At 35.9% G+C, this 21,671-nt stretch overlaps 1 protein-coding gene across 8 annotated transcripts in view; it reads left to right on the top strand.

Moving 5' to 3' along the window:
* NAALADL2 (N-acetylated alpha-linked acidic dipeptidase like 2) overlaps positions 1-21,671 on the top strand; it is a 1,562,846-nt gene that overhangs the window by 870,175 nt on the left and 671,000 nt on the right. For all 8 annotated transcript variants that reach the window (XM_024995414.2, XM_059888525.1, XM_059888521.1 and 5 more), the window contains one exon: positions 2,471-2,590. In XM_024995414.2, the coding sequence (XP_024851182.1) occupies positions 2,471-2,590 (120 nt within the window). The remainder of the gene's footprint in view (positions 1-2,470; positions 2,591-21,671) is intronic.

The following is a 21,671-nucleotide window of genomic DNA, read 5'->3' as shown; positions in this document are numbered from 1 at the left end:
TTTGATGATCCAACGGATGATGGCAATTGGATCTCTAACTTTTCTAAATCCAGCTTGAACCTCTGGAAGTTCTTGATTCACGTTCTGTTGAAACCTGGCTTTGAGAATTTTGAGCATTACTTTACTAGCGTGTGAGATGAGTGCAATTGTGCAGTAGTGTGAAAGTGCTGCACTCAGTATGCCAGCAAATTTGGAAAACTCAGCAGTGGCCATAGGACTGGAAAAGGTCAGTTTTCATACCAATCCCAAAGAAAGGCAATGCCAAAGAATGCTCAAACTACCGCACAATTGCACTCATCTCACACACTAGTAAAGTAATGCTCAAAATTCTCCAAGCCAGGCTTCAGCAGTACGTGAACCGTGAACTTCCAGATGTTCAAGCTGGTTTTAGAAAAGGAAGAGGAACCAGAGATCAAATTGCCAACATCCGCTGGATCATGGAAAAAGCAAGAGAGTTCCAGAAAAACATCTATTTCTGCTTTATTGACTATGTCAAAGCCTTTGACTGTGTGGATCACAATAAACTGTGCAAAATTCTGAAAAATATGGGAATACCAGAACACCTGACCTGCCTCTTGAGAAACCTATATGCAGTTCAGGAAGCAACAGTTAGAACTGGACATGGAACAACAGACTGGTTCCAAATAGGAAAATGAGTACGTCAAGGCTTTATATTGTCACCCTGCTTATTCAACTTCTATGCAGAGTACATCATGAGAAACGCTGGGCTGGAAGAAGCACAAGCTGGAATCAAGATTGCCGGGAGAAATATCAATAACCTCAGATATGCAGATGACACCATCCTTATGGCAGAAAGTGAAGAGGAACTAAAAAGCCTCTTGATGAAAGTGAAAGGGGAGAGTGAAAAAGTTGGCTTAAAGCTCAACATTCAGAAAACGAAGATCATGGCATCTGTTCCCATCACTTCATGGGAAATAGATGGGGAAACAGTGGAAACAGTGTCAGACTTTATTTTGGGGGGCTCCAAAATCACTGCAGATGGTGACTGCAGCCATGAAATTAAAAGACGCTTACTCCTTGGAAGGAAAGTTATGACCAACCTAGATAGCATATTCAAAAGCAGAGACATTACTTTGCCAACAAAGGTCCGTCTAGTCGAGGCTATGGTTTTTCCTGTGGTCATGTATGGATGTGAGAGTTGGATTGTGAAAAAGCTGAGCACCGAAGAATTGATGCTTTTGAACTGTGGTGTTGGAGAAGACTCCTAAGAGTCCCTTGGACTGCAAGGAGATATAACCAGTCCATTCTGAAGGAGATCAGCCCTGGGATTTCTTTGGAAGGAATGATGCTAAAGCTGAAACTCCAGTACTTTGGCCACCTCATGCGAAGAGTTGACTCATTGGAAAAGACTCTGATGCTGGGAGGGATTGGGGGCAGGAAGAGAAGGGGATGACAGAGGATGAGATGGCTGGATGGCATCACTGACTCGATGGATGTGAGTCTGAGTGAATTCCGGGAGTTGGTGATGGACAGGGAGGCCTGGTGTGCTGAGATTCATGGGGTCGCAAAGAGTCAGACATGACTGAGTGACTGAACTGAACTGAACTTCTTTGGGATTGGAATGAAAACTGACCTTTTCCAGTCCTGTGGCCACTGCTGAGTTTTCCAAATTCGCTGGCATAGTGAGTACAGCACAATATGGAAAGCATAACATCTTTATTTGAATTAGAATTTACAGAAAGTTAAGCTGAAAGGAATCATCTTGGCTATAGGTATATTCTGAATTGAATACTCAGGGCAGTACTTTTCCAGTGGGGAAGGAAATAACCACATCAGTGGATTCCCATTAAATGTTCTGGGAAGGCAACAACTTTTATGTCAATGAAAGAGACTTTAAAAATGAGAAATATTGATATAAAATATAACTCTAGGCGGCTAATGGGAAAGGTGACAGAAATAGTTGTTTGTGGGCATATTCTGAAGTTTTGGATATCACAGTAGTACATGTGGCTATACCGGTTGTATCCTATATAACCTGGAGGGTTGTCATTCACAGCTGGATTATGTGCACATCCTGAACAACTGGGCATCATGAACTTTGTACTTAATTTGGATAACATAGAGAATCTTTGAGTTGTTTTCACATCTCAGAATGGCATGATTATTCTTGAGCCTTAAGGAAATAATTTTTGCAGTTTTCTGATTCAAATTCCATAAATATGAGTGTAGACTATATCAAACTTCATGGTCTTTTAGAGACATAAACTGGATTTGTAACTTTTCCAGAAGCATGAGTAAAAAACAAATATGACTCTAAACCTTTTTCTCCAGTGACCTCTCAAAGAAGAATTGTTGTACTCTGATAGAACTAGAAAGGTCATGATTGGGACACACAAGAGAGATTAGTTCTCCTTTAATATTTCAAATTACTATGAATTTATTATACTAAATGGACAAATTGCCCTAATTCTCCTGACAGGGCTTTATTTTTCTTTGTCTTCTCTTTCAGGCTGAAGTCATTGATGTGAGTTATGGAAATGCAGATGACTTAAAGCGGATTAAAAAAATGAAAAATGTCACAAATCAGATTGCACTCTTGAAATTAGGAAAATTGCCACTACTTTATAAGGTTAGTCCAGTGCCCATCATTTGGTTGTGGGGTGAATATTTTGTTTAGTTGGGATTACATGTGTATCTGGGAACATGAAGAGAGAAAGTGTATGTATGTATGTGTGTGTGAGTGAGAGTGTGGAGAGAGAGAGAAAGAGGCATAATGTGTCACAGGAAGATAACTTTTCCAAAATGGAAAATTTAATATTAAAGTCTTTAAGATAGTGTGCTTGTGGGACCCTCATAAAATTGGCATTCCCTTTATAACATCTATCTGGAATGGTAAAAATGAGAACCACAGTGTCCTCTTCTTATGACATCTGTGAAACTTCTAATCTGTTATCTAATTACCATGTGCTTTTTGTTACACTAGTATCTCGCAGATTTTCCTCAGTGATTAATTTTGCCGACTGTATAACTTCATAGTTACTGGCTGTGCCCAGAAATTTAATTAAAGTATAAAATACTAGGAAGAGGCAGAGTTTTGATTTATTTTATTTAAATAGAAGTTTATTAACATTCATCCACTAGATGCATTTACATAATTAAAGCAGTTCAATATAAGTATCTCATAATGAGCCATCACAATAGAGAGTCACTACTGCTCTTCCTTAGTTCATTTTCTTTTCCTATTAAAAAAGAATGGTCAGTGTAGTTCTGTCACTGGAATGCTCTGGTTCTGAACATATATTGGATTTCACCTCATTCAAAACTGTATGAGCTTTGCTAACTCCTAAGAGCAAAAAAGTTTCCAGAACTCTGTTGGTACACTCTGTAAGGACACAAGAACACATTCTGTGCCTGTTTTTTTTAAAATTATCTTCCAAGGATGCCCTTATACTTAAATCAATGTCTGATAATAGATAACAGGCCAGAATTTTAAGATAGTCTTGAAAATATACATTGATAACATTGATACTAGTGTTTTGTAGGATGATTTGTCAGTATGTATTGAAGGCCTTAAAGTAATCTCATTTTGACCCAATAATTCCATTCCAATCAATATATTCTAAGGGGGGAAAACAGGTTTGATAAAAACATGATGGCCAATGATGTGAGAAAATATTTGAAACAATATGTGCATCTAGTTTCAGTTTCCCATGTGGCTCAGTGGTAAAGAATCCTGCTAATGTAGGAGACACGGGAGAAATGAGTTCAATCCCTGGATTGGGAAGATCCCCTGGAATAGGAAATAGCAATCCACTCCAGTAGTCTTACCTGGAAAATTCCATGAACAGAGGAGCCTGGTGGTCTACAGTCCATGGGGCAGCAAAGAGTTGGACACGACAGAGCACACAGACATACATCCAGTTTAGCATTGAAAATCGTGCTATACTGGTACAGCTGAATGCTGTACAATAATTGCAGCATAAAACATATTTAAAATATGTGAAAATCCTTACATGTAAAAAAAAATTATAAAGAGGACATTTATAATAATTATAGAATAATTATTATTGTTACTTCTAAAAGTAACATTGTTAGAAATGTGGGCTAAATATTTTTCTAAGCATTTTTAATGTATTTTCACATTAATCTACAATCACTGTCGTGTTGAGGTATGGATTATTATCTTCAATTTATAGATAAGTATCACAAATGCATAAGGAAAGAAATAAGATAGAATCCACTCCTCCCACAACAGTGTAAATCTGGTAGAGGGGCAAGAACATGAAATTTTAAATCAAGGATAGTTTTGATCATGGTATAAGACTAGATATTCTAATTACTTAAGACAAGTGATTCAAATTGCTTAGAGGACATTTTATTAGCAATAATCAGAAGAAGTCTTCCTCTAAATTTTTGGGGGAGAATGTTCCTTTTTGGATGTTTAAAGTACAGTGGAAAAAAAATAAGAGTATCCACTTATCCACAGGGGATAAATTTCAAGACCCCCATGAATGCTTGAAACCACAAATAGCACCAAACCATACATATATTATGGTTTTCTCTCTACATACATACCTATGATATAATTTAATTTATAATTAGGCACAGTAAGAGATTAACAACAATAATGATTAATAGAGCAGCTATAACAATATGCTGTAATAAAAATTATGTGAGTGTAATATCTCCACAGTCACTCTGATCATCTAGAGGGCTGCATAGTGACTATCAGGCAGGAGAGCATACACAGTGTAGATATGCTGCGCAACGGGACCATTCACATCCTGGCTGGAGGGAGTGGGACAGCCTGAGATGTCATCAGGCTACTTAGAACAGCACATAATTTAAAACTTAGGAATAATATTTTTAGAATTTTCCATTTAGTATACTTTGAATTGTCTTTGACCCTGAGTATCTGAAACCTCCAAAAGTAAAACTATGAATAACGAGGAACCACTGTAACACTGTTTTGGGTATATTATATGAATCCTGCTTGTTCAAACTAATAGTGATATAGATGACTAAAATGTTGTTATTATTTAAATTGGGTTGATGGGATTGCTGATGATTTCTACTTCTTTATATTTTTCTGAAGATTTTGTATAAATTTTATAAGAAAAAAGTCTAAAAATTCATGTTAAGGCATTTAATTTTTTTTTCTAACAATGTTTATAAGCCAAACTCTCAAAATCCTTACCAGTAGATAATGGATTAAAACAGCCAATTTCTTTTTATTTGACTGCTCCAGAGAATATTTACATTATACAACCATTAGACAAGTTTCATAAAGTAGTGAAATAGTGGTTTATCTAAAATAGGAGAGAGTTATTAAGAACCTGGTACATTTTCCCTGATCATCCTCCTTACAGGCCTATGAAAAGATTTAACAGAGAGGTCTATGCAATATTCCGCTCCAGACAAAGTCTTGTGACAAGCTTGGCATTTTCTTCTAGGCAAAGAAGATAGAGCATCCTTTCTTTAACGTTTCAAATTCTATTCTAGGCAACTTTGTTTTTTGTAATTGTCACAGAGATTATACAATGTATCTGTTCATATACATTCCCACTGTAAAGAAAAAAGAAAGCATGGAGTAGACAAAGTTATATAGCATGATTAGAGCTGAACTTGCTTCACCTGTCCATCAAATATATTCTGAGGTTAAAATTGAAAAGAGAGGTAATACAGCAATATGGCTGGGTTGAAAAAAAGAGAGAGGACCAATTGACTTATATGTGAATTACAACTGTTAATCATGATTCTAAATGAGCATCTGGACTGGGAACATGGGACTGACTGAGTAAAGAGAAAAGTTAATCATATTTTAACTGTGGAGTAGTATCTATATCATAGTTAAAAAATGAATCTAAGAGGGAATCTCTGCATCTGAGATGGAAAGGGCAAAGGGGAACCATAATTGTGATATTATCTCCTAAAATTAGTAGAAAATAATCTACAGCCAAGAAAGAACAGATCTCATTAGTTTATATCATAAATTATATGTATGTGTTAATTTAGTCTCTGCTGCTGCTGCTGCTGCTAAGTCGCTTCAGTCGTGTCTGACTCTGTGTGACCCCATAGATGGCAGCCCACGAGGCTCCCCCATCCCTGGGATTCTCTAGGCAAGAACACTGGAGTGGGTTGCCATTTCCTTCTCCAATGCATGAAAGTGAAAAGTGAAAGTGAAGTCGCTCAGTCACGTCTGACTCTTCTCGACCCCATGGACTGCAGCCTACCAGGCTCCTCTGTCCATGGGACTTCCCAGGCAAGAGTACTGGAGTGGGGTGCCATTGCCTTCTCCAATTTAGTCTCTAGAAAGAGATTGATGAGAAAATCCACGTATTTGTTACAGAAATCATAAAAGGCAGATGGCTTCTAGCTTTGTGCCTTGATGTCTGCTCTTAGTTGCTTCAGGAAAGGGTCAAGCAAGTTCCTCAGAACTAGCTTGTGCTAGTTTCTTTATACTTAAACCTTAGAGGAAAGGCTTTAGGTTTCTTTGAACTTGCTATTTATAGCAGTTTATAAGAGCGTGCTTTAATTCTTTAAGCTGTGAGACAAAATACTATCTTATATATCATAATGGATTCACTTAGATTTCTCTCAGTGACAATCTGAGATATAGTACAGCAGATTCTAAAACCCTTGCAAATTCCTAAATTGCTAAATAGCTCTTGAGTATGAAATTTATTTTATAAAATATAATAAAAAGCTATTGGCTTTCCTTTAATCATTTTTCTGAAAAATCAATAGTAAAAAAAAAAAAATTACTGTGTATTTCATGGCAACTAGAAATCAAGAAAATCCCTCAGAAATGTGGAAATTGGGCCATTGTCTGGGTCCACACCACATTTAAGCCCCAAGTCTTATAGGAGTCAAATTTGCATATGGTAAAATTACAAATGTATAAATATCTTATGCCTTCTGTTCATAGTGGAGTTACAAAAAATATTCATCAATGCTGTTGCTATTTTTTTAATAAATGGAGTCACAGAGTATAATCTTAGTACTCACAGTTAGATAGTAAAATACTAGCAAATATTAGCTGGTTTTTATATTTTTTATATATTTTTATCCTTATAATCACAATTTTAATGTTTTAGAAATCCAAATGACTTTGTAACTTCCTACAAATGAAAGTTTCCTATCTATTCATCAGATGAGATTTTTATTTTAATATCAGTTGTACATTGTTTGGCCAGTGTGTAAGTTAACCAACTGCCATTCAACTCCATAAAGCATGCTTAAAGACTTGGGCCTTTTGGAAGAGCTGGTAAAGAAATGAGGACTAGAAAGCAGTTGTTATGTGTTGATATTTTCAAACACATTGTTTCCAACAGCTTAAGAAAAAGTAAACTTCATACTCTTTGAATTTCAAACACAACTTCATCCACAAAATAAGTAAATTTAAAACATTGAGTTAGGGGTTTAGTGGAGAAATCTCTATATTTGGTGATTTACCAATCAGTACTCAATAAATGGACAATAAGGTCATTAAGAAATTCTCTAGTTTAGGTAAGATAAGTATGGAGAAAGAGTGTATTTTGTAAACTAACCTCACATAAAGTGTTTGCATGCTTTTCATATTTGCTTAACTATAAGTTTCATTTACCCCAGTCTCCTATTTTTTTCTGATGATATTTATTCAATCCCTAGGATAACTGCATTCAAAAGAATTAATTTTCTTTATTTCAGTTAATAGAGAACAGCATTTACTCTATGTGGTAGAAGTTTAAGATGGTACTTCTAAAATTTATTTTTTTATATGCCAAAGTTAAAATATGATGTGTTTATCTAATAATTAGCATCACAATATGTGGTACCTAGTATGATAGTACAACAAGGTACATAGAAAAGGAACTCAATATTTTTTTAAGCTAAAACATTCATTGTGTGTGTGTGTGTGTGTGTGTATGCGTGGTATATGTATGTGTACACTGGTACAGACTTATGTGTCATGTGACAGTGAGGCTGGAAGGATACGAAAGAAGAAAAAGACTCCTTCCTTATTGAAACTTTTGACGCATTATATCTTTGCCTGCTATTGATGAAGCTAGCAGATTTATTTACATGACAGTCTCTAAATATTTCAGATAAAAAAACAAACATTTAATTCATTGTCACTTCATGATATTTTATGTATGCTTTTGTATATGGAAGCACACTTCATTTTTAAGGCAATTTTTTAAGGCATATCATGAACAAAAAAATAGTGAACACTATCTTGATACTTATAAAGGGTAAGTTTGTTCACTGGCCGATTTAATGAGGTATTTCATACCCTGTTCTCAGAAGTAATTGCAAAAGACCAATACTCCATATTTTATAACTATAAGAAGTCTAGAGGCTCCATTGGTCACGGAAAACATGGTCAGGACTAGAACACAAAATCAGAAAACAATGATTTAAAGCATTTAAAAGCCAAATGTGCTATTATTTTTTAAACCAGAACGCTTTCCATTTTCCACTGACTGACTTTAGTTATTTTTCTAAATGACTTAGACCAAATATTATCATATCTACAAAAGGTAGTTTCCATTGAAATACAACTTCAATCATAAGTTATAATGAAAAAACTAGACTGAGTGTTATTCTGCTATTTAGCAATTTGATTTTCAGTTCAGTTCAGTAGCTCAGTCGACCCCATGGACTCCGACCCCATGGACTGCAGCATGCGGGCCATTGAGAACAAGAATACTTAATTCTGAATGCTTCCAGCCTTATTCCTAATATTAAAATTTTTTCATGGCTTAAAACAAATAAAGGTATACCTGCAAGTCTTGAGTCTGTTCTGAATGAATCCCATAATTTAGAAGTCATGCCTGTATTTTACCTACATGATCATATAATTTAATTTTACTAACCATTTTAATATTGTGAAATCATAACAAGTGACATTATTTATTAGAAAGATTGAGTTTTGCATGTATCTTTTTATAATATGTTAAGTGTAAATCACCCCCGTGCATTCTTGTAAGTTTGGTAGCCAAAAAAGACTATTTTGTTCGTCTTAAATGTTATAAACTAAAAAAGGCATAAATCAAGAAAGAAGCCAGAGAGAAAGGAAGGAAGGAAAGATAGGAAGAAAGAAAGAAAATGGCAGTTGATCCCCTTTAATTAACTCCTTGGGCTTCCCAGGTGGCTCAGTGGTAAAGAATCTGCCTGTCAATGAGGGAGACATAGGAGATGTGTGTTCAATCGCTGGGTCTGGAAGATCGCCTGGTGGAGGAAATGCCAGCCCACTCCAGTCTTCTTGCCTGGAGAATCCCATGGATAAAGGAGCCTGATGGGCTACAGTCCATGGGGTCACAAAGAGTCGGACACAACTGAAATGACTAAAGACTGAACACAGCAAGGCACAGTTAACTACCTAAAACTATTCATGTTTCAGAAATGTTTTGTGTTTTTTTATATATATATATATACATTATGTATCACTCTAAAGTCTGAAAGTGTAAGTTTTAGACATACTTTAATTTTTGAGAACTTATTTGACACACCAGTGTAGATCTCTCGATGATGATGACGTCTGGCTTTGAGGTAATCCTGAGCTATCCTTTCACATTTCAGTTTTTCCCTCTCTCTGTCTGGTTGACGGTTTTTACTTTTTTCCTACTGTAGATGGGTTTCCCAGTCTTTCCAGTGTTTTGTCTTCTGTACTCACCAGGTGATTTGTTTTGAATAGTGAAGCACAGAATAGTGAAGTGAAGTGCTCAGTCGTGTCCGACTCTTTTCAACCCCATGGACTGTTGCCTACCAGGCTCCTCTGTCCATGGGATTTTCCAGGCAATAGTACTGGAGTGGATTGCCATTTCCTTCTCCAGCGGATCTTCCCCACCCAGGGATCGAATCTGGGTCTCCTGCATTATAGACAGAGGCTTTACCGTCTGAGCCACCAGGGAAGTCAGCATGGCAGGATGCAAAAATAGAAGAGACTAGCTTAATTTCTAGCTCTTCTGTTTGACGTCTGTGTGACTTTGGAGTATTATCTAAAACCTCAGGTTTTTGGTTTTTTGTTTTTTAATTCACAAAGTGGTGATAAAAGTAATCCCAACTTGCATGGTTATATGAATATTGAATCTTAAAATGCATGCATGATTTTTAATAAATACTGGTTATTCTTAGTAAGCCCTTAAAATCTGAGTAAAATTCTAAAGAGAAAGAATATGAATTGAATAATGGGGAATGAGAGCTCTCTCAAACATGCAAAACTGAACTGAATATAATAATATACTTAAGATAAATCAGTTACAGAAATAGTCTTTTAAGATTGCACTTCTTGCATTAACAGTAAAAAATTATGCTGATACCATGTAGCATCTCAAACCATAAAAACAAATAAAATAAAGTTGTCTCTAATGATTTTTGTGGAATAAGACAGGTATAAATAAGCAGAAAAATAAATTTTAAAAGTAAATATAATTAGACTATTAAGGATGAATATAAACAATAACCTAATAGGGTAGTAAATGCTTTTGATTTTTATATTCTTCAATATGCATTTTAATGCATAGATTTTTTGGGTTAGGTAATAGAATTATATAATATTAAACAATAATATAGTTTTAGGAATTGAAACTGTATTACTATTATAGAGTAGTTGTATAAACATCTAATACAAATTTTAAACTTTGAGAATTGAGGTATCGTATATGATTCAAGAGTATCATGAAATTGCCTCTATATCATAAGGCTGTTGTCAAAATTGAATTATGCATGTAAGTACTTAACACAATGCCAAGAATATACTAAACACTCATTAATAGAAAGTTAATATTTTGTTTAATCACATCAAAATGTTTATTAAATACTACATTTTATAGTTGAATTCCATTTTTCTTATTGGTCACCATTCTGTGTGGTCAAAAATTTAAGACCTTATCATTTGCTAAATGGTTTAATCCCAGCCTTGTTTGTTTAAAGCTCAGTACTTCAATAAAGGGTTTAGATTATTTCAGGAATGATTATGATGTTGAAACTTTAGCTTAAGATTTTCTCATGTATTTGATTTTAGAGTATCCAACTCTTAGTGACCCCATGGACTGCAGCCCACCAGGCTCCTCTGTCCAAGGGATTTTCCAGGCAAGAGTACTGGAGTGGGGTGCCATTGCCTTCTCCGAAAACTGACATGGAAATTTTGCATAGTTTTTTCACTTTTGTGTTGATATTTCATAGAGGTCATGGATATTAACAAATTGTTTTAATTATAAAATATGTAGATAAATCCTTTGCTCTGCATTAACAAAGTTTAAAAACAAAAAACACTACATAACTATTAATCACTGTATGACTCTAAGTTCTTTCCTTTTGCTTTTTTTTTTTTCTCATTCATTTTCTTATGGTAAAAAAAAAAATTATTACCTTGCTCAGGAATACATTGGTTCTGAGCAGCAACTTGTATTTTACTAATTTGTTGTTGCTGTGAGATATGTGAAGACAGACTTAAATTACTTCTGTAAGAAAATAGCATTGAAAATATTAATAATTGGGGAAAAAAGTACCTCTTCCTAAAATTTATTTAGTTAAAATTATAGCTATACCATATATTGTATCTATTTTTTAATTCAGTGTACTTATTTTATAAAAAAATAACCTTTAATAAGCTATAAAATCTTAATGTAGCTACACGAGCTTAAAATATTTTCACTTGAATTTTGAAAACAATATACACTCAATAAAATATTATTTTAATAAGTTACTATTAACATAGTTACTTTATTTTCATAAATATTCATTAAATTTCTTTTTAACTCAAAATATGTTTTTACTGTGTTTATGCAAAGTTATTGGAAAGGTTTTATAGCCTAATATATATTATACTTAAGAATAAAGTTCTTGTGGTTTTAATACTGTGCAGGTTGAAAATAACTTTTCTGTTACAGGTTTTTAAAGTAATTTTCAGTTTAGTCTAAATCTATTGTGTGCTCAATCACTTCAATCATGTCTGACTCTTTGTGACCCCATGGGCTATAGCCCACCAGTTTCCTCTGTCCTTGGGATTTTTCCAGCAAGAATAGGAGTAGATTGCCATGCCCTCCTCCCAGGGATCCCAGGTCTACCACTTAAATCACTATGAGTCAATCCTCAAATCTGTTCATCTGAATAAGACTTAATTCCTTGTAAAACAAGTATAATTATAGTCATCTAGCTTATCGGAGAAGGCGATGGCACCCAACTCCAGTACTCTTGCCTGGAAAATCCCATGGATGGAGGAGCCTGGTAGGCTGCAGTCCATGGGGTTGCTAAGAGTCGGACACGACTGAGCGACTTCACTTTCACTTTTCACTTTCATGCATTGGAGAAGGAAATGGCAACCCACTCCAGTGTTCTTGCCTGGAGAATCCCAGGGACGGGGGAGCCTGGTGGCTGCCGTCTTTGGGGTCGCACAGAGTCGGACACGACTGAAGTGACTTAGCAGTAGCAGTAGCAGCTTATAGTAAATGCTCAACAAATGTCTATTGCTTTTGTATTGTAACCAGGTAATTCTTATTGTCACTGGAGATTTTAAATAACATAGTTTCCTGAACAATATTTATGTAACAATGTATTTTTCTTCCAGATACTTTACTTCATATAAACACTCATAGTCCTAACAAAATCCTAGTGAAGTAGGCATGATCCAGGCTCTATAGTGAGTAACTTAGTCTCTGAGATTTTTGAGTGTCTTACTCAGTATCATACCTGTATTACACAGAAGGGCTAAGGCTGTCATTCCAAATCCAGTGCACATTTTGCTTTCCAGAGTTTGTTAACATATCTGTGTTTGTAAATGAAACTTTAAGTGCCTTTTCTCAGACATTAGCACCACTATGGCTTTGATGATGGTTCTCCACAACTAAACAAAGAGTTTTCAGATTACTTTCAAATGGTTCAGAGTGAGAATGCTACATGTGGAAAACAGCAAATGTGGGGGAAAATATCTGGAGAAGTTGAGTGATTAGTATGTGTATGTGAGTGTTCATTTAAATTGAAATCTTCAAAATAAAAATTGGGGGGAGGGTTGTGGTGTGAGTGGACTAAATCAGGATTCTCAACAGATGCCTGCAAATGCCTCTGTTTCAATGTTAATTTAGTTTATCCGCCCACCCTCCACACCCCTCTCACCAAGAGAACTCATTGAGTGGGTACCACGAGGGCTTTCATGCTTTCCATTTGAATAAGATTTCCCATTTCTGTAGGGAGTCTTTCAGTTGGCTTCTGCTCTTCATTAATCAGGCATAGTAATCAGAATTCAGATTTACCAGTTTAGCAGTCCAAAATCTGACTTGATTTAAGGAATAAAAATATCACTTGATAGTCTTCCTGAAATATGGTAAAAATCAATTGATGGGTTGGATATGGTCGTTCAAGTTAAATCACTCTTCATCCACGTTGACTGAATTTTGATGTTTTTATCAGATTGCTGACAGCCAGGAAGACATTGCCTTAGGCACCTAAACAAAAGAAAGCTGACTGTGAATTATTGTTGAGTTTGTTCCTGACCGAAGTGCCTGGTGAAATCATGGGGCACTTGTATATCTGAGCTCGTTTATTATAGAGAAGAGTTCTCATTAACTCGTTCAGGAAAGTGTTGCCATTAAATCTTATCTTGAATGAGAGAAATTTGTAACTTGAAAATGTTTATGAATATTTCATAAGAATCGTCTTAGGGTGCAGGCTTGTATGTGATAGCCTGGCAAAGGTTGACAGATATGTGGAATATTATAATGACTTGATGGATGCATATGGAATGTTTAATGAGGAAATGAGAAGTAACTGCTGGGCTGCTGTGAACATCTTCTGGTACTGTAGTGATTTTTGTTAGCTGTTAACAAAACTCTCAGAAAAAGGAATAGCTTCTAATTATGACAAGCTTATTTTATTGTGCTAACTAGGCCTATAAATTTGGGGTAAAGATTACTGATTTATATATTTATTGTCTTTCATAAAATGCATTTTAAAAAATACACTCTGAGCAGACTAGATTTTAATGAGTAGACACACTTTTTTTGTTGTTGTTGTAAAGATCCTGTATAATTGTATTCTCTTACTGCTTTGATTTCTTAGAATCCCAGAGAAATTTGGTTATATAAGAATATGAATCATTTGGCCCTAGAGCAACTGAAAAAGACCGGGAACTATCAGGGCAGTATCATTAAAAATAAGCAAAAACTTACTGATTCATTTTATCAAGAAAAAGATACACAAAAGTAGAAAAATAATCTTTCCCAAGCACGGTTAATTAGTAGAATCTCAAGGTAGGTTTGATTTGCTATATTTTAAGATGGGTAGAAGAATTTGAGGAACTGATTTAGAAATGGTTGAGGGAATAGGAAAATGTGGTAAATTATTTAATTGAAAGTTACTTAATCTGAAGAAAAGGCTGAGGGGAAAGTTAAGAACCATTTTCAAGCACAAGAAGGAATTTTAAGGTTTTAAAAATTAGGAACTGTTCCAATTTTTGCAGAGATTAAAGCTATGGGCTTCAATTACAACAAAATATTTTTAGGTTGCACATAAATAATTTAATAAAATAGGGCCAATTAAGTACCAGAAATAGCTTCTAAAGACAGTTATCCTAGTCTGCTTATAGAACTTTAAAATACTTAATGTTGTATATGTTTCTTGATATATACATTAATATACATTTAATATTTGTATATATATATATGTATCCTTGATAATTTACTGCAAGTTACAGAGTTATATTATATATTGGTTTAGTATATGTCGAATTTTAGCTGTCTTTTTCTTTATACCACTTTAGGCCCTGGTAAGAAAACTTTCAAACCCAAAATAAGAAGGCTCATAATGTTTCCACACATTAGTAATGCTTTTGTGATAAGGTAGGCTGAGGAATTGGTCCTTTCTGAAAGCAGTGGTTAAGGCATATATGAACTTATTACTTCATTCTAGTAGAAGATGTTAGACCTTTCATTCAACTTATGGCAAATATACTTAAAAAAAAGTCTGCTCCAAGGATGCATTAATTTACAAATATTTTTAGAAAATCAGACAGTTGTGTGTATATTTTTAAGAAAATGAGTTTATTATATTTTCAGTCAAATCAATGTGAATTATTCATTTTAGTGTTAAAAGAGGACTGTGTAGGTGGATGACTTATTTTCACTTGTGAAGATGACTAGTGTCTATGCTACTCTGGCTGACATAATCCCTGTTCAGACCATGTTGGTATTATGGAAAGATTGCTGCCACTCCCCCTACTTTAGCATGATCTGCTGATGCTGTTTCATTGAGGCCCAGACTTGATTTTTTTTTAATGCTTAAAGTAATTTGTAACTTTGCTAAAGTAAAAATAGATCATATTTCATTTTATGATAACATCAGTTATTTAGATAATTCCATATCCTGACTGTCTTGGAGCTGGACTAACAATGTACTCCTGTGCAGACTCCCAGAATAGGCCTTGAAAAGAAGAGCATTTAATCCCAGTGACTGTGGCCCTATCCATCTCATGTTTACCTCATAGGAGATGGAAGATTAAATCATTCGAACTGTGCTACTTATGCTTTAGGTTATCATTCCACTCTCAAGGAATCTTTGTGTCAGAGCTAAGATTAATTAGCTTATTGGATCTGATTACCATAGACCCTGATTTCTGTTAATAGCTGTGTTTATCATCTTAATGTCAAATTTGCTTCTAGCAATTTACTTGATCACATAAATGTATGATGCATTGACCCTGCTGCATTTGACATCAGATTAATATTGAGGGTTGAGAGGCTGATTTCTGCTATCATATGTCATCCTTAGTACTGCCTTCTCTATCTCACAAAACCATTTAAAATATTGCTTTTTATAATGTAGAAGATGTTTCTAGGAGGACTTGAAACATGCATCTCATTTCTCATATGAAATGGGGTAATTCCATCTGTAATTCTAGGTCTATAGGAACCTAATTTTATAAATTATTTGATCAGTTCTTTTGACTTATTTATCTTATTTAAAGTCATGGATATTTTCCTTTTAAGGGTAGCCTTTTCTAACGGCGGTGGGGAGGGGGAGGGCAGAACTAAGATTAAAAATGTGAGAAAACTAAACATAATCATGGCAATATAGCAATAACATGTAACAATAATAACATGGAGGTTATGGATCAGGATAAGAAAAGCAACAATATTTGACTTATGTTTTATAGTTTATCTACCGAGGATCCATTTTCCATAGGTCTACCTCTAAATATTTAGTGCATTTAAAATCTTGGTTTATGTAATTTAATATTATATTCTCATAGTAAGTTGATTTCATTTTTCATTTTAACTAAAAGGCATTAGGTGTAGGTTCATAAATATATATATGAATATGGCTGCTTATTTTTTATTGCAACATAAGTGATAGATTGCTGCAGTTGTGTTTGTCCTTATCCTGCACATATTTATCTGCAGTTGTGTTTGTCCTTATCCTGCACAATTTATCTCTGCACATATGCCTATAGACATGAAAAATTCACTAAAGTTTAATTTGGTAGCATATTTGCAAGTGGCCAAGATAATTTATCTTTCTTTAAGTATTTCACTTGAAAGTATTCTATTGCACGTTTCCTATTAGAAATCAATGCCAAAGATTTTCAGTTGCTACACTAGGTTATCTTCCATATTGAAATCTTGAAATTTTTATTCATTTAGAAAAGATGATCATTCAAGGTTATCAATAACAAATTCTTAATCTTAAGATGATATAGTGTTCATTCAGGTTTTTTCATAAGATGTTACATCTTGCGGAAAAACACAAAAAACATTTTTGGCCAGCCTAATAAAAGTAGGTTAAGAAATTTGCAAGGATCAGAGAGTTGTGGCATGGATCAAAAGGAGACCATTTATTCTCCTTTTTATCTCTACTGTTAGAGTATTTGATAAGGAATTCTCAGGATGGGGAGTGGCCAGTGAGTAAATAATTGTTGTTTCTATTACATTTTGTTTTAGATATAAATCTATGGTGAATATAAAGGTAGTTTTTACTACTTTTCCTAATACATTTCTGTTGATTCAAAGTAATCTAAAATAAGCATATTACTGCTATTTTGATTTTTTTTCCTACAAATTAAAATGTCTTTAATAGGATTTTCTTTGAATTATTTGAATATTTTGGAAAGGATGACTATAGATTATTGTTGTTCACTTACTCAGTTGTGTCCAGCTATTTGTGACCCCATGAAGTGCAGCATGCCAAGCTTCCCTGTCCTTTACCATCTCCCAGAGTTTACTCAAACTCGTATCCACAGAGTCAGTGATGCTATCCAAACATCTCATCCTCAGTTGTCCCCTTTTCCTCCTGCCATCAGTCTTTCCTAGCAACAGGGTCTTTCCCAATGAGTAAGCTCTTTGCATCAGGTGGCTAATGAATCAGTGTCAGTCCTTCTAATTAATATTCAGGATTGATTTTCTTTAGAATTTACTGGTGTGATCTTCTTGTTGACCAAGGGACTCTCAATAGTCTTCTCCAGCACCACAGTTTGAAACCATCAATTCTTTGGCATATAGCTTATTTATGGTCCAATTCTCACATCCATACATGACTACTGAAAAAAATCATAGCTTTGACTAGATGGACCTTTGTCAGCAAAGTGATGCCTCTGCTTTTGAATATGCTGTCTAGGTGTTTCATAGCTTTTCTTCCAAGCAAACTTCTTTGAATTTCATGGCTGTAGTCACTGTCTGCAGTGAGTTTGGAGCCCAAGAAAATAAAATTTGACAGTTTCCATATTTTCCCCATCTATTTTCCATGAAGTAATGAAAGATGATTCTGTGAAAGTGCTGCACTCAATATGCCAGCAAATTTGGAAAACTCAGCAGTGGCCACAGGACTGGAAAAGGTCAGTTTTAATTCCAATCCCAAAGAAAGGCAATGCGAAAGAATGCTCAAACGACCGCACAATTGCACTCATCTCACACGCTAGTAAAGTAATGCTCAAAATTCTCCAAGCCAAGCTTCAGCAATACGTGAACCGTGAACTTCCTGATGTTCAAGCTGGTTTTAGAAAAGACGGAAGAACCAGAAACCAATTTGCCAGCATCCTCTGGATTATCGAAAAAGCAAGAGAGTGCCAGAAAAAACATCTATTTCTGCTTTACTGACTATGCCAAATCCTTTGACTGTGTGGATCACAATAAACTGCAAAATTCTGAAAGAGATGGGAATACCATACCACCTGACCTGCTTCTTGATAAATTTGTGTGCAGGTCTGGAAGCAACAGTTAGAACTGGACATGGAACAACAGACTGGTTCCAAATAGGAAAAGGAGTACGTCAAGGCTGTATATTGTCACCCTGCTTATTTAACTAATATGTAGAGTATATCATGAGAAACGCTGGGCTGGAAGAAACACAAGCTGGAATCAAGATTGCCGGGAGAAATATCAATAACCTCAGATATGCAGATGACAACACCCTTATGGCAGAAAGTGAAGAGGAACTCAAAAGCCTCTTGATGAAAGTGAAAGAGGAGAGTGAAAAAGTTGGCTTAAAACTCAACATTCAGAAAACGAAGATCATGGCATCTGGTCCCATCACTTCATGGGAAATAGATGGGGAAACAGTGGAAACAGTGTCAGACTTTATTTTTCCGGGCTCCAAAATCACTGCAGATGGTGACTGCAGCCATGAAATTAAAAGATGCTTACTCCTTGGAAGAAAAGTTATGACCAACCTAGATAGCATATTCAAAACCAGAGACATTACTTTGCCAACAAAGGTCCATCTAGTCAAGGCTATGGTTTTTCCAGTGGTCATGTATGGATGTGACAGTTGGACTATGAAGAAAGCTGAGTGCTGAGAATTGATGCTTTTGAACTGTGGTGTTGGAGAAGACTCTTGAGAGTCCCTTGGACTGCAGGGAGATCCAACCAGTCCATTCTGAAGGAGATCAGCCCTGGGATTTCTTTGGAAGGAATGATGCTAAAGCTGAAACTCCAGTACTTTGGCCACCTCATGCGAAGAGTTGACTCATTGGAAAAGACTCTGATGCTGGGAGGGATTGAGGGCAGGAGGAGAAGGGGACGACAGAGGATGGGATGGCTGGATGGCATCGCTGACTCAATGGACGTGAGTCTGAGTGAACTCCAGGCGTTGATGATGGACAGGGAGGCCTGGCATGCTGCGATTCATGGGGTCGCAAAGAGTCGGACACGACTGAGCATCTGAACTGAACTGAACTGAATAGAACCAGATGCCATGATCTTCATTTTCTGAGTGTTGAGTTTTAACCCAGTTTTTTCACTCCCCTCTTTCACCCTCATCAAAAGGCTCTTTGGTGACTCTTCACTGTTGGCCATTAGAGTGGTGTCATCTGCATATCTAAAGTTGTTGATATTTCTCCTGGCTATCTTGATTCTAGATTGGGATTCATCCAGCCCAGGATTTCGTATGATGTACTCTGCATGTAAGATAAACAAGCAGGGTGACAATATACAGCCTTTCCCAGTTTGGAACCAGTTTGTTGTTCCATGTACGGTTCTCACTGTTACTTCTTGACCTACATCTGGGTTTCTTAGGAGGCAGGTAAGGTGGTGTGGTATTCCCACCTCATTAAGAATTTTCTACAGTTTGTTGTGACCACACAGTCAAAGGCTTTAGCAGAGTCAATGAAGTAGAAGTAGATGTTTTTCTGGAATTCTCTTGCTTTTTCTATGATCTAGCAGATGTTGACAATTTGAGCTCTGGTTCCTCTGGCTTTTCTAAATCTATCTTCTACATCTGGGAGTTCTTGGTTCACATACTATTGAAGCCTAGCTTGAAGTATTTTGGGCAATACATTGCTAGCATGTGAAATGAGTACAATCGCACAGTAGCTTGAACATTCTTGACATTGCCTTTCTTTGGTATTAGAATGAAAACTGACCTTTTCCAATCCTGTGGCCACTGCTGAGTTTTCCAAATTTGCTGATGTATTAAGTGCAGCATTTTAAGAGCATTATATTTTAGGATTTGAAATGCTTGGCTGGAATTCTATCACCTCCACTAGCTTTCTATGTAGTAGTGCTTTCTAAGGCCCACTTGACTTCACACTCTAGGATATCTGGCTCTAGGTGAGTGACCACACCATTTTGGTTATCTGGATCATTAAGACCTTTTTTTGTACAGTTCTATGTATTCTTGCCACCTCTCCTTAATCTCTTATGCCTCCGTTAGATCCTTACCTTCTCTGTCCTTTATTTTGCCTACCTTTGCATAAAATGTCCCCTTGATATCTCTAATTTTCTTTAAGAGGTCTCTAGTCTTTTCCATTCTATTTTTTTCCTCTCTTTCTTTGCATTATTCACTTAAGAAGGCTTTCTTATTTCTCCTTGCTATTCTTTGGAACTCTGCATTTATTTAGGTATAATTTTCCCTTTCTCCTTGGCCTTTCACTTCTTTTTTCTCAGTTATTTGTAAGGCCTCCTCAGGCAACCATTTTGCCTTCTTGCATTTCTTTTTCTTTGAGATGGTTTTGGTCACAACCTACTGTACAATGTTGCAAAGCCCTGTCCATAGTTCTTCAGGTACTCTGTCTACCAGATCTAGTCCCTTGAATCTATTCCTGACTTCCAGTGTATAATCATAAGGGATTTGATTTAGATCACACCTGAAAGGCCTACTGGTTTTCTTTATTTTCTTCAAATTAAGTCTGAATTTTGCAATAAAGAGTTCCTAATCTGAGCCACAGTCAGCTTCTGGTCTTGTTTTTGCTGACTGTATAGAGCTTCTCCATCTTTGGCTGCAAAGACTATAATCAATCTGATTTCAGTATTGACCATCTGGTGACGTTCATGTGTAGAGTTGTCTCTTGCATTTTTGAAAGGTGTTTGCTCTGACCAGTCTGTTCTCTTGCAAACTTCTGTTGGCTTTTGCCTTGCTTCATTTTGTACTCCAAGGCCAAACTTGCCTGTTACTCCAGGTATCTCTTGACATCCTACTTTTGCATTCTAGTCCCCTATAATGAAAAGGACATCTCTTTTGGTGTTAGTTCTAGAAGATTTTGTATGTCTTCATTGATCCATTCAACTTCAACTTCTTCAGCATTAGTGTTGGGACATAGACTTGGATTACTGTGATGCTGAATGGTTTGCCTTGGATAAAAACCAAGATCATTCTGTCATTTTTGAGACTGCACCCAAGTAGTGCATTTTAGACTCTTTTGTTGACTATGATGGCTACTCCATTTGTTCTAAGGGATTCTTGCCCACAGTAGTAGATATAATGTTCATCTGAATTAAATTTGCCCATTATCATCCATTTATGTTCACTGATTCCTAAAATGTTGATGTTCACTCTTGCCATCTCCTGTTTGACCACATTCAATTTACCTTGATTAATGGACCCAACTTTCCAGGTTCCTATGCAATATTGTTCTTTAGAACATCAGACTTTACTTTGTCCACCAGACACAGCCACAACTGGGTGTTGTTTCCATTTTGACTCACCCTCTTTATTATTTCTGGAGCTATTTCTCTGCTCTTCCCCAGTAGCATATCAGACCTACCGACCTGGGGGGCTCATCTTTCTTTGTCATATCTTTTTGCCTTTCATGCTGCTCATGGGGTTCTCAAGGCAAGAATACTGAAGTGGTTTGCCATTCCCTTCTCCAGAGGATCACATTTTGTCAGAGCACTCCACCATGACCCATCTGTCTTGGGTGGCCCTAGATGGCATGGCTCATAATTTTGTTGAATTACACAAGGCTGTGATCCAAGTGATCATTTTGGTTAGTTGTCTGTGAGTGTGTTTTTCATTTAGGAGGC

This window comes from Bos taurus, chromosome 1 (assembly GCF_002263795.3).
Source record: "Bos taurus isolate L1 Dominette 01449 registration number 42190680 breed Hereford chromosome 1, ARS-UCD2.0, whole genome shotgun sequence".
Taxonomy (NCBI): Eukaryota; Metazoa; Chordata; class Mammalia; order Artiodactyla; family Bovidae; genus Bos; species Bos taurus.
The sequence above is the reverse complement of the archived record's forward strand: the minus strand, read 5'-3'. Positions and strand labels throughout refer to the sequence as shown.